This window comes from Scleropages formosus, chromosome 1 (assembly GCF_900964775.1).
Source record: "Scleropages formosus chromosome 1, fSclFor1.1, whole genome shotgun sequence".
Taxonomy (NCBI): Eukaryota; Metazoa; Chordata; class Actinopteri; order Osteoglossiformes; family Osteoglossidae; genus Scleropages; species Scleropages formosus.
The window spans coordinates 1,191,839-1,209,523 of NC_041806.1; the positions used below are offsets into that span (position 1 = coordinate 1,191,839).

Below are 17,685 nucleotides of genomic sequence, written 5' to 3' on the forward strand. Positions count from 1 at the left end.
CACTCCGTTTTACCATCTAATATTGATCACAATTTTTCCGCCTCACTTGTAGTCATGCAACGGAAATTTCATTTTGGAGCTTGGGCGCGGGTTCGAAGTATACCCTCTGCTTCTTGTTGATCTCACGCCATCCTGTTGATGACCTCCCTTCTTCCTGCTGATGCCCATGCGATTTTTATATGTTGTGTCATATGTATTTGTGGCCTCGCAGACACACTGCGCTGTTCTTGTGGTATTCTGGTGTCTGCTACATGGATAAAAGTAGGTGTTAAACATTGAGCTGTACCGTGTTTTACTTTCCTTTCCACCATGTCGGCAGGTCCACTGTAAGAATTTTGGTTCAGCATCTCCTTGCCTGAAGCGAGACGCCACCAAATCGACAGGTTTAATTCATGCCGTGTTCCTGGTCGTGTGGGTGGAGTCAGCCTCAGCTTTGACCCTCGCAACATATGCCCCTACCATAGTAAACCCACACCAGGAGGCCACCTCATGGCTCTGGGGAGGCTCCTCCTGATTCTGTCTCTTGTCTCAGGTAGGAACCCAGCTCCTTCTGTAGGCCTCATGCACACATCTTCATCCTGCATTCCTTGAGTTATGGGTCCCATGATTTGCTCGCTGTGAAATTGCCCCACAATGCAGTACTGTTGGTTGAATCCCTCCCACATTGAAGAAGGGTCTCGAACCCATCTCTTTGAGAGCCACTTCTCTCCTGATTTCCTGACAGCTCCATCAATGAGCCCAACAGCATCTGCTATGATTATCTATGCATTTGCTGTTTGAATGTTGCTTCTACTGGAGCTACTGGAGGGACATGAACCAGCAACATGGTGGTGACACACACACAAGCTGTGTATCCAGAGTCCTGTGTCTGTGTCTAAAATTCTTTGTCTGTTGTTGATGCACATTGTTTACTGAGTTGTACATGACTTTGGAGATAAGTGTCTGACAAATGAATCAGTGAAAATGTAATTGCTGTGCTGTAGCCTGTCAGGATTTCTGGACCTCCTTCTGCAGGTGTGTCTACAGGTGATGGAGACGAGAGCACCGGCCCTGCTGAGGTCCGCCTGGCGCAGTGGCTGGAAGAGATGCTCGAGAACGAAACAACTCAACTGCAGCCGCTCCAGGAAGGGAGGAAGCCTGTCCGGGTCATCCTGGACCTTCATGTGCTCAGCATTCTGGACGTGGTGAGTAAGATCCCCAGCAACGTCCCCCTTGTCCAGGCCTTCTTCAGCACCCTTGAGCGTAGAACTTGCCCACAACAGTTGAAGTAAAACTGCTGTACAAATGAGCAAATGACTTTGAGAACCATAACATGGTAAGGTGAGCATCAGAGAAATTATTAAATGTGGTTGTAAAACTCAATGTCTGTGACTCTGCAGCACTTGAGTGTCTTTGGAGATGGTACTTGGAGACCCCCTGCAGTCTTTTTGTCATCTGTGTCCCTCTGCAGGACGAAAAACAGGAGCACATCCTTATCTACGTCCTGTATGGACAGGTGCTGCAGGACTGGGGAAGCTGGGAAAGTGGGGTGTGACTGATGGATGGTCAACCACCTTGTCATCGTTTTCACTTGGGCAATGATGTGTCCAATAGCCTTTGTCTTATTACCCACCTGGCTGTCTGTCCGTCCCCAACCGTGTTCTTTGTTGTCATCAGCAGTTCTGGGAAGACGAGCGTCTCTCCTGGGATCCCGCTCACCACCGTGGCGTTCGCAGAGTGAACCTCCCTGAGGAGAAGCTCTGGGTTCCTGATGTCGTCCTTGCTGAGATGTGAGTAGGACGGGTCTTAGGACGGGTCTCAGGACATCAGGCCAGTGTGGGTTTGCGTTCTTTTTGTTTCCTCGTGTCCAGCTACCCGGTGGTTTATTTCACATCCGTGCACCAGCAAACAGCTTTCTGTAGGGTCAGGGCTTAGTGTTAGGGTTACGAGTAATAAAATTACATTCAGTAGCTCATAGGATACAGCGTCATGCGCTTAAGATAAGGAGCAGACAGTATAGCGGTTAATGGGTGTGTAGCATTATTTGTAATAATAATAAGATAAGTGCCAGTGGACAGAACTAGCAAACCTACAGGAGAAACAAAAATTCTGGCTGTGGAAACAGCAATGGCCATATGGGGTTGAACTTCATGATAGCGCCATCAGTCATCTAGATCGCATCTTTGGACCTCAGGCTGCCGTCGTGCATTCCGGTGTGTTGCCACAACCTTCCTCAAATGCATACTCTTGCATATTGTAGGGCAGGGTACGAAACTACCCCCAGGGCCACACAGGTGTCTGTCTCACACCTTGGACGGGTGGAGCAGTGGAAGCCTCGCCTTCTGCAGTCCAGGTGTCCCCTGGATCTGTACAAGTTCCCGCTGGACACGCACACCTGCAATCTGACCTTTGGCCTCCTGACGCATAGCTGTGAGCAAACCCTGACCCTACCCTACCCTGACCTCTAACCCTAACTCTACTCCTAACCTTCACCATTCCACCCTATCTCACCCTCCACTAAAGGTCTTGTACCCATCATCCACCTCTTCTCCAGTCCCAGGAGGACATGTACACCGGTATTGCCTCTGTGGGACTCTGAAAACACACCTGAGTGTGTGTGAGACCCCACTGGAGTGATGTTTCCTTCTCCCCCATGCAGATGAAGAGGTCCAGGTGGACTGGGCTTCACACTTACAGGAGGGCTGGAGAGAATGGGACTGGACTTTCTCTGTGGGCGAGTGGGAACTCGTCTCCCTCACTGTGCTCCCATACCACCAGGCCACATGGAGCCTCAACACCTCTGCTGTCAGAGTTCAGGTTGGCCTCCTGTGCATATATGTGTGTGTGTGTGTGTGTGTGTGTCTATACATATGCCTTCATCACCTGTCTCCGCCAGGTGACTGTGCGCAGGCAGCCCCTCCTCTACCTGGTCACGCTGCTCCTGCCCAGCTCCCTGCTCCTGGTGCTTGACCTCCTGGCTTTCTTTATCCCGCCGTACCTGAAGCAGCGGCTCAGCGTTAAGGCCACCATTTTTACTGGCCACTTCATCTTCATCATCACCATCTTCACCTTCTTCCCGCCCTTCACCAGAGACCTACCGCTGATCGGTCAGAGATGTTTTGCACTCGAACTCAGATGTCCAGTCAAACCAAAGACATCCTGTTGCTGTCAGTTGGCACTGATGATCTGTGCTGCCCCCTGTGGCCAGGGAGTGACTTGCAACCAGTGACTCGTACCCACCTCCTTTTCCACAGAGGTCTACCTCTTCTGCTCTCTGGGCCTTCTGGCCTGCAGCACCATGGAAACAGCTGTGGTGTTCCAGTGCTCCAGTGGCAGGAACAGGTGGGTGAGGGACAAGATCTTCCCCTGCCTGTCACGCCTGCTAGGGAGGAACCCCAGGGCCGCGACCCCAACCGATGGTGAGTGGCCGCCCCTCTAGAGGCTGTCAGACCATCAGCTGTTTCTGAATTTCTCCAGATGTTGAGGCTGTTTGATGCTGAAGAGGTCAAAACACCAGTGACTCCAGGTTACATCACCGATTATGTGTAAAGCTGCAGCTCTGGATACCTGCACATATACTGAAAAATCATACATGCAGGTCAATTATACTGCTGCATATATTAAATACTGTATATATGCAATTATATATGCATATTCATATACCTGCATATATAAGGAAAAATAATTTTAATTAAATTGAGGGAAGTCCATTATTGCATTTTTTTTTTTCACTGTAACTTAGTGGTAAAAGTGACTTGGGAGTTATGAACAAACTGAGTTACAAACAGGCCTCAAGTCCCAGCCATCATACTTGTGTCGCTGTACTGTATATTCTAGCAATTATGTAACGCTCACTTCACACTCTTCTCTCAGCTGTGTGTCAGTTTTTGTGTTTGTGTCTTTGATTCGCACAAATATTGTTTACTTTGCTCACGTCCATCTCTTCTTGTTAGGTGTGCCAGAGGAGGGCCCAGGTTGGGGCCCTGCCAGCCCTGATGAGGAACCAAATGCCTTGGGGGTGCTCCAGCAGCGTCTGGTCCAGGTGAGGAGGAACCTGCAGCACCTCCGCCGTGAGCAGGACCAGCGAGCCTGGAGCCAGGAGCTGGGTACCATGCTGGACCGCACATACCTGTACCTGCACTGCATCACCCTGGTGACAGGGGGCATTGTGCTGCACTTACAGTGGCTCAGGGCCCCCTGACAGCCCTGCTCTCACTTGCACGTGGGGCTCAACCATCTTCAGATGACCGAGACTTCTGGCTCCCTGTGCACAGAAGGTGGCAGCAGAGATCTGTTAGAGCTGAATACAGTTTGTACCACATCACAGAATTTCCCAGTATAATATACACACACACACACACACACACACACACACACACACACACACACACACACACACACACACACACACACACACAGTCTACAACCACTTATCCCAAGGAGGGTTGCGGCAAACCGGAGCCTGACCCGGCAATACAGGGCGCAAGGCTGGAGGGGGGGAGGGGACAGGGCACCAGTTTGTCGCAAGGCACCCCAAGCAGGACTCGAACCCCAGACCCACCAGAGAGCGGGACCTGGCCAAACCCACTGTGCCACTGCACCCCCCCAAGTACAATAGGATATTACTAAATACAATTAATGAATAGTAAACACAATATTTTAGTAACTTTTCAGCGAGCAGGTGTTCTTACAGACATTACTTTGGATGTGCACTGGAAAAGACTGGAAGGAGTAATGATGGACAAATCAGTCATTCACCAGTTGAGTTCTGCTAACATTTGTGGTTAAACGTACAATAAATAAAATATGCTCTCTAAAGCATTGTGATATTTCCTTTCGTTAGGAGCTAAATTCAATTTTGTTGTTGTTAACTGATCCCACGAACATGTGCAGCGTTCCTCATCTTGTTATTGATCACCGACACTCAGGATCACCAGGCAGGAGCTGTAAACACTGTGGAGGTGAGTTCAATTAAGGCGGCACTACACTCACACTCTATTTGGGTGCTCTGATCTGGAGTCTGTCGGCTCAGAGGGATGAGCTCCGGTCACCTCTGTTACGCAATAAACAGATTTTAGAAAATAAGTGAGTGAAGAAAAAAAAATTAAAAATGAACTGGAAAGTGTATGTCGATTCAAAAACCCATAACTGGTTTGTAAGAGAATGACACAAGTGGCTCTGCAGAGAAATAATCCCAGAGCTTGTAAACAGAACAAGGTGGTGGGGTGTGTTACCTGTTCACTTGTGCACTTACTGCTCTCAGAGGGAACTACGTGTCCACAGCATCCTTTGCTATACTTCTTAATATTTCATATTGCTGCTGCTTTGTTGTGTGGAGCCAGGTGTCCAGGTGAGAGGTCCACAGATCTGCGGTTTGGGACTGCGGCAACATGAGGTGTCTTTCGACATGTCCTGCCAAATAAGATGAAACCAAAATCTGCTTTAAAACCCAAAGTCCGAAGCCCAGCTTACCGTCTGGGTGAAATCCAGCTGCTGTCAGGTGGTGTAAACGAAAGGAGGTCTGCAGTAAAAGCCACACTGGCCGCTTTTACCAGAGTGATCCCGCAGCCAGATGGTATTAAACAATGTGTGAGCGGCACGCTCCACACAAGGCAGAGGTGGAACCCTGTAGGCAGGTGAGAGAAGGGTCGCAGCCCGTCTGCGTCCCAGCAGCACCTCCTGCAGCCCTGTGCGCAATGAGAGGCAAATGACGCTAAACACTCTAGACACCTGCATAAGGAACCTTGTGATTCAAACCCAAGTGCTCAATCAGTGATACGAGTCCTGAAACGATAATCTGCTGCTAAGCGACGCCTGACTTCTTGCCTTCTTTGTGACCAGTTGTGGTTTAAGATTTAATATCTGCGAAACATTCAAAAGAAAAGCACGGTTAGGGGTTAGGGGTTGGGTTAGGGTGAGTATAAGAGTTCGGCTTAGGAGTTTGGGTTAGGGTTACATTTGGGTTTCACCCTTTAAACATATAAAATCATATTATATATAAAAATTTTACACCGAGATCCTGCTCAAGACAAAGGGTTATTGAAATTGCATGAACTGATTAAAATAAGTAGAATATATAGTTATTAAATTATATTATTCAGTTTAACTTAATTTTGATATAATTATCTTTTGTTGTTTTTATTATATGGGGTGCGGTGGCGCAGTGGGTTGGACTGCAGTCCTGCTCTCCTGTGGGTCTGGGGTTCGAGTCCTGCTTGGGGTGCCTTGCGATGGACTGGCGTCCCGTCCTGGGTGTGTCCCCTCCCCCTCCGGCCTTACGCCCTGTGTTACCGGGTAGGCTCTGTGACCCTGTATGGGACAAGCGGTTCTGAAAATATGTGTGTGTGTGTGTGTGTGTGTGTGTGTGTGTGTTTTTATTATTTAAAATATTTTAACAAAAGTGCCCAGTATGGCCAGCATGGCCACATCGTGTTGTCTGTTCAAGGCCTCTTTGTCCTCCAGGACAACGGCTGTGAGATAAATTTGACTGAGGACCGTAGAGTCAGGTGCCGCTTTGCAGTGCGAATCCCTAACCGTGTTCACGCAGCCTTGTTCCATCAGAGGACGATTGTTGCCCACGCAGCTCTCAGAAACCCAGCGGTGCTTCCACACTGTCCGTTTCAAATTGGCATCTTCAACCTGTGTCAGGTCAACCGTACTTGGCACCAATGTTTCACCCCATCCTGACTTTGACATCTGACTTGTGGTCACAGGGAGTGCGTAGAGCACACACACGGTGAATCCACCTTTGGAAATACATCTTAGAGACATATGGCTTTCATCCATTGCAGCTGGAGATGCTTCTCTGTTTCATATCTATGTTTACCTTCCTACAGCACAAACGTATCCCACGTGAGTGAGATCGAGCTCAAATAGACCTTCTCACTGGTCACCTCATTACCAGTTGCTGATGACCATGAATCCCTGCTCCATGCCCTCCTAATGGTTCTTTCTGGTCACCCGTTGTGTGGAAGAGGTGACCATGTGGCCATGTGGCTGAGTCAGAGGTAGAGAATAGCAGGCCTCGTCATGCAAAGCAAGGTCTTTATTGGAAAATGCACAAAAAACCAGAGAAAAGGCCCCTTTGAGGACAAACCAACAACACAGCAAGTCTTCCTGCTCCATCCTCACTCTTTCCTGGTTTCCCACCATCTTCCTTAAATGCTGCTGCTTCATTGTTCTTCCAGTCACTAGGAACTGGTCTTCATTACCTTACCATAACCTTACTGACCCCATTGCTGTTGCCATGGTATGGTAGAGGCAGTAGGGCAACCCATCCATCAAGTTCATCTCAGTCCCAGGCAATGCCTCCACCACCCAAAACCTCATGGCAGGCATGAAGGCAACAACATCATTTACATTTATGTATTGGGCAGATGCTGTTCTCCAAAGCAAGGTATTCTCACTCTTACAAGTCAGTTATGACTGGAATCCACAAGCAGCTCATCACTATCACCATGAAAAGATGATGCTACTTGCTGCACCGTAATCCTCCATCCAAACAACAGTATCTATTGCAGATTCCATATCGACCTTTCCAAGAAGCAATGGGAAAAACGTTTTGTACAGAATACAGGTTTTGCCAAGGAACCACCTCTACGTTCATCATCATAATGCATGTGCTGCGTGCAGAACAATAACGTCCTTTCAACATCTACAAGTGTTAGACTGCAGCAGGCTGTAGGAGGATGTCTGTTGGGCTCAGATGGTGAGGTTGTTGAGTCTGCCCTGTCCCAGTGGAACACCTTTCACCTTTCAGTTCAAGATGACTGTGGAGACTGTGTTACTGGACTCTGGAGGGTACCAGGTGTTTTAATGCGTCATCTGTGAAGGAGAAGATTTTTGCCAAGGACAGGGGGCAGTACATCTCTTCTCTCCCAAACCTCCTTCCAAAACTTAATTTAGGGCCTCGAAAGACAAACTCATGGTAAGTATATTTTTTGAGCTCGTGCTCTATCAGCTAATGAATGTGGTCAATTTCCTGCTGAGATATTTGTTTTTCTTTTTTAAACCTTGGCATCATCACACGTGGGTGTTGTCTCGTGGAAGAGCAATTAATTTCCCAGCATCCAGCTCAGTGCTATGTGCTCAGCAAGCGGTCCGCGTTGTCGGATTTTTGCTTTAATTCAGTCCTGTACACAGAAATAGCAGCTCTCTTCATATATTGCATAGATACACCTCAGATGCCGTATGAACTTTGACCCAGGTTCGAAGCACAAATTGCAAACTCGATGTCATTAGCAGTCTGGGGATGAGGATTGAAGCCCACTGACGACCATGGCATTGAGTTCATCCATAATTAGGATGATTAGCACGCAAAGCTAATGCTTTATTTAGCTCTGGAACAAAACCTGCAGAACCTTTCTTGGGTAACGAGGCTGAGGAAGCTAGTGAACTTTGAGAGAGTAGGACCTCATTGTCTGTGGTGCTGCGGAGGTGGGAAATTGGTGAGCAGGAAAAGAGGCCCAGACAGAAGAAAGGCTCTTAGTGCTGAACTAATAAAAAGAACATCCTTGAACAATTTAAGTGGGAGGGCAGGAGAGGAAAATCAAGACAAGTAGAAGATAAGACACTTCTTCATTAGTACAAGAGTATCTCTCCCTTGGGGCTACAAGTGATGGAAAGGAGCACTGGTGAGGGTGGACTGACTCAAAGTGGAAAGGAATGAGGAGTAACGTGTGAGAGTTCAGACAAGCTCTCCTCATAATGGACTCCAGCCTGTTGACTTCACCAATGTCTCTGTCAAGGTTCCCTTAGACTCGACACTCCAGATTATACGTCCTCTCAGACCTCCCAAAGGAATGTTCTTAAGTCCCTTTGAGTCAAAGGTGACCGCTTTTGACCACATAAACAGAGTCCCTCCAGAAAGTTTCATCCATCAACTGGTCCTCTTTGTTTTTGTCCAACTTTTTCAATCGTTACTATCTTTTCAAAAAAATTCAATGTTCTCGTGATGTGTCCAAACTATGATGACCTCAGCCTCATCATTTGTGCTTTCAATGAGGGGGCAGTAATCAGAAATAAAGGGCTTTAACTGTGTGTGCAGTGCTTAGTGCATTTTCCATCTTGACTTAGAGTCTACTGTGGGGGCTTGTAGTAGCAGTTTGGCAAGGTTGTTAATCCCACTCTCACTGGGACAGTACTGGACAGGGGTGGTAGTGGCTTTGTGGAAAACAGTGCACATACTGGACAATGAAGGTTTGTGGACATTTATATGCATGGTGTGTGACTGACAGTTGAGCACAGCCAGGAGTTTGGTCTGACTCTTTCCTTATGAAATGTCATTTGTACAAACTCCATTTCTGGCTGGATTTGACCCTATATCCATCTGTTTGCTTTTCTGGAGGTCCATGGTGTCCCGAAATGTCTCCTCCAGCAGCACTGTTCAAAAAAGCCCATATTTTTTAAGGTTCTGCTTCTTCAAAGTCCAGCTTTTGCTTCCATGGAGCACTGTAGGAGATGCCATGGCTCCAACAGCTGTCATCACCTTTACGTCAGGATATCAGCACATAGTGTATGAGGATCTTGTCTTTCATCACAGCTCTGCCAAGTCCTGGTCTTCGGTGAACCTCTTTACATCAGGATACCTTGCTTCTGACCCAGTGGAACACAGGTCCGTGTATTGCATTTGATACAACATTCCAAATCACACCTTCATCTCGTAGGGTGGTGGAGCCCGATCAGCCCATCCGGTTTTGTAAATCTCAACACCCCTACCCCCCCATGGTATAGAATCCAAATTCATATCCTGGTCTGAGGTTTTTTGTCCTGCTTCAGTTCAAAGAGAGTGCTTGGCACTCGCTGAACAAGAGGATATTCTCAAAACACTTCTCGCCACATAAATTCAGCTGCCCCGAGTCGAGAGAGGAAGCCTGGAGACAAGACCGGACACATGCTGCGCTTGCATCCTTGGCTGTCTGGGATGGACAGAACTGCAAAAAAAAAAGAAAAAAGAAAAAGAAAATAAAATCAGATACAGCCCAGGGCTGCTCCACACCTTTGGGAACGATGGGAGAGCATGTAGCAGAACCCATTTTGATCTGGAGGACACTAGACGGACGGCCATTCCGCCCCTTGGCTGGGACTCTGTGTGATTTTACAGAAGGGAGGTAAAGCAGAACTGCCTTCTGACCACTTATCCTACCACATTTGACCAGTGCTGGTCCTGCCAGTGCTGGATCATCTTACATCAGCACCGTGCTTTTGGCCATAATGCAACACCATAGTTGGCACCACAAACAAGTTCTACGTTCGGCTCCTCGGGGTCATCTCTGTTCTGCTTTCTTGCTAACCCAGTTCCTATCCTGTTACTCTCTTTTTTCTTACTATTTATATCGGTGTCCAATATTACTGCAGTGAGAGACCACAGCTGATCGCCCGAGGTTAGAGTGGTAGATGGTCTTCATCACATAAAAAATAATAAAAAAGGCAACAAATATATGTAACACTGCAGAATTAATCAGGTTGTGACTTTTCAGCAAATCTCACACTATAAATGGTTTCTGTGGTCACATTTACATTTGAAACACATTGATGACCAAACAGGCTGGATGTATCAACATTGTGGAAGTAAGTTTGAGCAGCCTGGTCCTCCCGTTAAATGTGTCATCTTCCAGAACTTTCCGCATTTCTTACAGCAAAACTTGACAGACATCTTCATCATCGAGTAGAGCTTCCCTCTAGCCTTCTAGTATTTTACAGCTGGTCAGACCGGAGTGGTACAATGGTTGTCATCAAGGTGTAAAGCACAGAGCTCACTGTCCTTCCACCTTCTGCCAGGAGGGACCTGAGGAACACGTTCGAAGGAAATATTTGCGCCCTTGACCGCAGTGGAGTGGGACCCTCCCCACCCACCTCCAGCCTTAAACAATGTACTTATCCTGAAATACTCCAGTAAAAAGAGCCATCTACACAAAAGCAATGCTCAAATACTGCATTTCACTTTGGAAAGGAGCACCACCACCAATGAATTTAAAGAAAAGGAATTCCACTCGCTTTCTCATTCATCGTCCTAGAGGTTCCTTGGCAAAATACAATTAAAACTGGACATTTTTAACTGTGTCAGTTCCACAGGCCCAAGCGTCACCCTTATTTTAGTCTCTCAAGGATAAGTGTGCTTGAAAGGACAAGGTTTAATCAAGACTAGTGGATATCAGGAGAATCTTACATTTTTAACCCTTCACTCAAAGCAGCTAAATGTGGCAAGTATGGACTAACCCCTATGCCTCGTGTGCTATGGGTACCGGTGTCAGCGGAGTCCTCGATATCTTCATCCTTGTCAACATAGCCCATTGGCCAAAGTACACAATTCCAAATAATTTTCAAAAGTAATGAAATGTATCTACATATGTCAGTGTACAGCGTGGTAATGACAAGAGTGCAGCAAAAGCATCAGCAAACTGCAGCGAGAGCAGTGCAGGAGGGATGCTGGGAAAATGGCTCCCATCTCAGTCTTATTCGGGATTTGCATGTAATTGCTGTGTATTTGGTGTCATTGAGCCTGAAAAGAAAATTGTGGCACAAAAAACTGCTTTGAGAGGCCTGTCAATAGAGGGTTGAACTGTAGTATACATTCCTCAAAATAAACATGCTGGAAGATGTGTCCTACAGTGCTGTGAAGGGGCCTGGCCGGTGTAGGTAAGTCACACATGGGAAGTACTGGTTCTTGGGAAGGTGTCAGTGATGGGTTTCACATGTTGAACCCGAGGGACCTCAGCAAAACCCATGGGAGCGTCAGGCAAGCCGGTGAGGACCACGACTTCTTCTGACACGTGTAAACCTGTTCTGACCCACTCAGTCTCGCGTCATTTGATTCCGATCCGTTCAGTCCAGTCTGGTGTGGCTCTACTCTGAACGTATGGATCCACTGGTGTGAATGTGTTCACAGCTGTTAAAATCCAGTATGAGATCCTGTGGCTGAAACAAGTCAATCTCTGAACTTCGGAACACACTCGGAGTTCTGGAAACTTGGCCCGGATCGCCCTTCACCAGAACTGGTATTAGCCAATGATGGGTAAACAACGGATCGGCTTCACACCTTGTGCAGTGCCAGTGTTTTGTGATGATGAATAGCGAACACATCCCACTGAATTTCTATTTGACGTAACAACCATCAGCCCAGCAGCAGCTTTTGTTAGTTTTGTAGTTCACTTGTGGCTTATGTTTAATGTGTGAGATGGTCCTCAAGGCCAGCAGCTGGCCTTCACTCACTGTACCTACACCTGTATCTGGATTATTTCTAACGAATGGACAGGCACTTCAGATTTTTCTAAATGAGTTTTGAAGTTTTTGATAAGTGATGAGTTTTGCTGAAAGCCCTCAGTTGCAGAGTGCGGGTTCCCTGCAATGGAAGACCCAAATCGAGGTATTTTGAGCGAGCACTAAAACTATCCGTACAGCTCGATGTGCTTCAGTGAAAGGAAAATGACAAAGTGAATGAAAGAAATGAAGAAATGTGAGGCTTGGGACACTTCATAATAGGGTCCATTTGTTCAAGATGTTCGAATGAAGAAATGAGGTACAGGAAATTTCACCGACAAATTTTTTCACTTCATTGTGCTGCTTAGGAGATCCTTTTGTTAACAGAAGAATAAAACTCACCAGTTCTACACCTTTAGCTGTTATACAGCTGGATCGGGTCGTGAAAGAATTCAGACCAAGAATCTTTATCGATGGTGCAGAGCAAGATCTCTTCGCTGCACACACGATATGTTTAGGGTCAGGATTACCACCTTTCATGTGATCACAGCTTCCAAACTGCATTTCTCTCACCTTATTTCTGTCGCATCTGGGATCCAAGTCAAACATCTCCTGCTGACAGTTGTCAAGAGGAATCGTACTTCTCTTACCCCACTGGCAGCTTGTGAGAGTGATAATGTGTCTTGTGCCTCTGTGACTGAGTAGTGATGAACGTTCATTGAGCTCTTCCATCAGTCTGGGCAACGGATGATTAAATATTTTATAGCATAGTCTCTTATTTACGATCAATGTTATCACTATTATTATCTATTAATTGATCTTCCACCGTTGTCCAAGGTGACTCCCTGCTGGAGAGGAAGTGGCATGATAGAGAACAAAATTACTCCTGGATCCCAACTGAAGGGATGCAAAAAATCCACATTTTGTAAACATAGCTAAGACAACATTTTCCAGAACATTCTTTCTCTCAAAAGACCTGACAAGGACCTTCCAGCAACCTGTAAAGACTGGACTCGGAAAACTCACGATGTCTCATGTAAAAAAAAAAATCACGGTTTCCAAGCGCTCTTAAATGGAAGAACAGAATGTATTTGACAAATTTTGCTGTTGGCTCAGTTCAGGTACAATTTTCCAGTATCCAACATGGCCTTTCGGTTAATAAGGAGCAGTTTCAATGTCCAACTCCAGCTGGCTGTGACTTTACGGAGAGCTGACCAATAAGGTGGATGGGATGTCCAACTGGCAAATCCTGATTGGCTATGACCTGCAAAAAGCTGACCAATAGGATGTACAATATGTCCAAAAGGCAATCTTGACTGTGCTCTTAAGGGGATCTGATCAATAAGGTGGAAGGTATGTACAGGTGGCTATACCGGCTGGCTGCCCCCCCTCCCAACCCAAAGAGAGCTGGTCAGTAAGTCTGATAGCAAGGACAGAAGGAAATAGTGATTAAAATTAAAACTGGTTGCAATTCTGACTCCACCTAGAGGAGCTGACCAATAAGGTGGAGGACCCGTCCACACAGGATGACACTTAAGTCCCATATTTGTCCATGGGAGTGAACACTGAGGAAACCATCATTCCCAGCGCACATCCATCAGCACAGACCAACAGCCAGTCAGTAAGGCTGTAATTCACTGGCACCTGCTCATTTAAATGCATTGGTATTTTATATGCATTTATTTGCAATACCAGCATATTTTTCTTTCAATAAATTATTAAAAAGAACTGAGGCATAATCAAACCAACCATCCTAGTGAATAATGGGTGAGGTGTACAACAGGCCTGGGGGCTGTCAGTCATAGCTCAGGTGGGAGGGATCAACTCTGTGGAAGCATGTGGTGACAGACTGTCAGTGTGGGTTTGTAACCACTTCCTGTCTAGATGATCTCCGCCATGGCAACCATTAAGGTTCTTATTGTGGGATGAGAGAGTCGAGAGGAGCGATAATGGAACACACTGCAGATTGTAGCAAATGGACTATGTGTGCCTGCATTGTACGACACACACCCCCACAGCAATCACACACTTTGAAACGAAACTAACAAAGGCACAGACAGATGGTCCCCGATTTACGATGGGGTTACGTTCACCAAAACCCATCATAAGTCGAAAATATCGTTAAGTCGAAAATGTATTTAATACACCTAATACACACCTCTGCGTGACAAAAGCAGCTGGAAACTGCGGAGAAGAAAACAACAAAGTCCCACCTGGAAATAAGGGAGGGAAATAAACCTCTGGAGGTCCAAGCACCAGTGGCTCCCCACCCCTCCTGCGCAAAGCGACGGTTCGAACAATTATGTCAGCTGGTGTCCAAGTAAGTGTGTGTGCGTGTGCGTGCGTGTGCGTGTGCGTGTGTGTGTGTGTGATAAAAAGAGAGATAGAGAGAGAGAGAATGTCCAGGCTGGCACTCACTCAGAGCAGCATGGTAATTTGTCTCCTGCTGGAACACTCCACCATCAATCCCTGTCTAGGAGCTCCTGGCTTTTGTGTTTTTGTAATATAATTTTTGGACAGACCACTCACACTGCTGGCAGCGGTACACAGCACCCGATCCGATTCACCAATCAACTCCTGACCGTCTCACCACCCAAACAATCCCTGGACCTTTCGCAGTCTGGAAGTCACTGGCATTGTTCTCACCTGTCATGTGAACAGGGTGTTTTAAAGTGTTTAAATTACTTATAATGACTTTTAATGTCCTTCTGCATCGACTGAGGAAGAACAGCGGGCTCACTGAGAAAACACACATGGACACGAACACACACACACACACACACACACACACACACACACACACACACACACACACACATAGAAATATACACATCAGCTGCCAAAACAGTTGATCTGGAATACTTGTACGAGATGTCAGCTGACAGTGCTCGAGACAAACATTCGCAGACACTGCGGTCCAGGGAATGTACATTAATAGCTGAGTCTCCCAACAGAAAGTACATAAAGGTGGGCACGTGCGCTCGGAGGCAGTGCAAGAGCGACAGAGTGAGAGTGTTGTGCCAGTTTTCTTCACATAAATGAATATTTGAATTAAATGTCAATGTTCTTGCCTCTAGGGGGTGCGGTGGTGCAGTGGGTTGGACCGGGTCCTCCTCTCTGGTGGGTCTGGGGTTCGAGTCCCACTTGGCGTTCCTTGTGATGGATTGGCGTCCCGTCCTGGGTGTGTCCCCTCCCCCTCTGGCCTTACGCCCTGTGTTACCGGGTGGGCTCCGGTTCCCTGCAACCCCGTATGGGACGAGTGGTTCAGAAGGTGTGTGTGTGTGTGTGTGTGTGTTCTTGCCTCTTCCTCTCTGTGTGGTGCTTTTTTCCAAGTTGTGCTTTTGGGCTCATTTTCACAAACAAAACATCTCTGGAACTAATCAGCAGAGCCCACCTCAAAAAGTTCTGAAAGTAAATTGTAACGAAGGGGCTGTAACACTGCGCCTGTGTTTCCGTGCTCTTTATCGCCATCTAAAGGCTCGGAGGAAGCATTGCACACACTGATTCCGACCAATTGTAGAAAGCAGATGTGTGAAGGAAATGCATTGTAAGTACTAAAAAAACTGGAAAGCGTGTGTGACACTGAACATTTCTCACCCCCTCATTTGTACCTCAAGGAGTCAGTGCTCTGTGGAAGTGGTGTCAGTGGCTGAAACCGACGTGTGCCGCGCTCGTCACGTGGGATCTTTGTCGTGACGCAGTGATTCTCCTGTGGGCCACAATTAAAGCAAAGTGCAAATGTACCGCGGAAGCTCCATGTGCACTTTGTGTCGGGTAACAAACGGGTATCTCAGCGGTGCTGCTGTCTGTCAGTGTCGGCGCTATTTGTGGTTCAATTACACAAGCGCATATACAGCACGCTGCTTTTCACATGGTGTTACCGCAGAGCTGGAGCACATGAGGACGGCGGATAACCTGTGAAATGGGCCTTAAAAGCCTGCAGTGGGCGTGAAAAAGCGTAATTAACTCATCGCTCGTGCACGCCAAGTTGTAATTGATTTGATGATTGGCTTTTAGGATCACAGTGGAACGCGGATGACTTACAGCGTGGTTGTTCCGACGCTGCGGTCCCCATCCTCTGCGATAAACCCATGCGGAGAAAGATTAGTCCCCTGCCGACCTGTAGAGGCCGTCTCCAGGGTCCTGTCCAACTCCGGAGTGAAAAACAATTTAATACTCAGCGCAATAAAAACGAGTTTATGTACAACGTTCTGCTTCAGATGAGCTTTTCACCCGATTCACTGATGACGAGGCCCTTCTGAGGGTTATGGTTCTGTTGCTCTTGGAAGCCGTAAGATGTGTCAGTGCTCCTTGTTCTCAGTTGTTTCACTCAACGTGTAGCTTTTGTCAAGGGAGTGCCGATAAGGCACGCAAAGGGAAGGCTGTTTGTCACGACATTGGGTTTGAAAGGAACAAATGCAACAATTTGATACATGGGTTTTCACCGTGTTGCTATTTACCATTAAACTGGATCAGGTGTAAATAAAATATAAAAAGAACAAATAAAAAAATTGGGAAAAAACAGGAAATGTCAATATTAATGGTTCCAATCTCAATATTGCTTCTTTCTTGGCCCACAGTGTTATTGTCTAAGAAATAAATTAGTCCCATCCTGCCTAAGCAGGGAGTCGAGGAGAGATGCTTCCACAGCGTGGTAAAGTGCGCCAGCAACAGCGTCTGTCAAATGAAGTAATAAGGACACAAATAAAGCGAAGAAGATAACACACAACTTTGTGCTGATCAAAGTGTCAGCGGAGGAGTTCACTGGAGGTGGTTTTCGAAGCCAAAGTGTGTCTAATTGCCTGTTTCTCGTTTGCCTCTAATTAAGTCTGACTTTTCGGACACAAACAGCCCATGTCGGATTGTAGCATCACTCAGGGTCAGCAGTAGGGGGTTCGTGTTTAAGAGCCCATCGACGTGGAATATGAAGTTGAGGGGCAAAAGTCAGTGATTTTGTCAATTCTAGTTCACAGTGTCAATTAATAACACTCATTTGCTGCTTAACTCAAAACTTCATTTAGCTGTTCATGCAAAATGAGTCTGAATATTTTGGGAAAAGACATGTAACCTAGCGATGGAGTTGCACCCTGTGTCTTCGTTTGCCAATTGCCACAGTAATTATTTAAAGACCACACTGTATTCAAAAAGCTTTTTCACTCATTAAAACTCTAGGTTTTCATTTCTAGGGTTCAGAGACACTTGCAAGGAGAAACTGCATGAAGGGCAAATTGCGTGAACAGTTTTTTCTGCAATTTTAAGGTGTATTGACTGAGCCTGCTCTGTCAAGGGGGGAGTGGTAGCACAACAGGCTTGGCCAGGGCCTGCTCTCCTGTGGGTCTGGATTTCAAGTCCTCCTTGGGGTGCCCTGCAGTGGACTGGCATCCCATCCTGGCTGTGTCCCCTCCCCCGCAAGCCTTGTGCCCTGTGCTGCCCGGTTGAGCTCCGGCTTGCCGCGACCCCCACTTGAACAAGAAGTCTCAAAATGTGTGTGTGTGTGTGTGTGTGATA

General features: G+C 46.9%; 1 protein-coding gene across 1 annotated transcript; it reads left to right on the forward strand.

Moving 5' to 3' along the window:
* Positions 1-489: 489 nt before the first annotated feature.
* Positions 490-3,295, forward strand: LOC108931887 (5-hydroxytryptamine receptor 3A-like). Its single transcript, XM_018747955.2, has 7 exons — positions 490-532; positions 1,015-1,184; positions 1,451-1,495; positions 1,660-1,769; positions 2,240-2,409; positions 2,639-2,796; positions 2,876-3,295. The coding sequence occupies exons 1-7, from the start codon at positions 490-492 to the stop codon at positions 3,206-3,208; spliced, it is 1,029 nt and encodes a 342-aa protein (XP_018603471.2). The 3' UTR covers positions 3,209-3,295.
* The last annotated feature ends 14,390 nt before the right edge of the window (positions 3,296-17,685 follow it).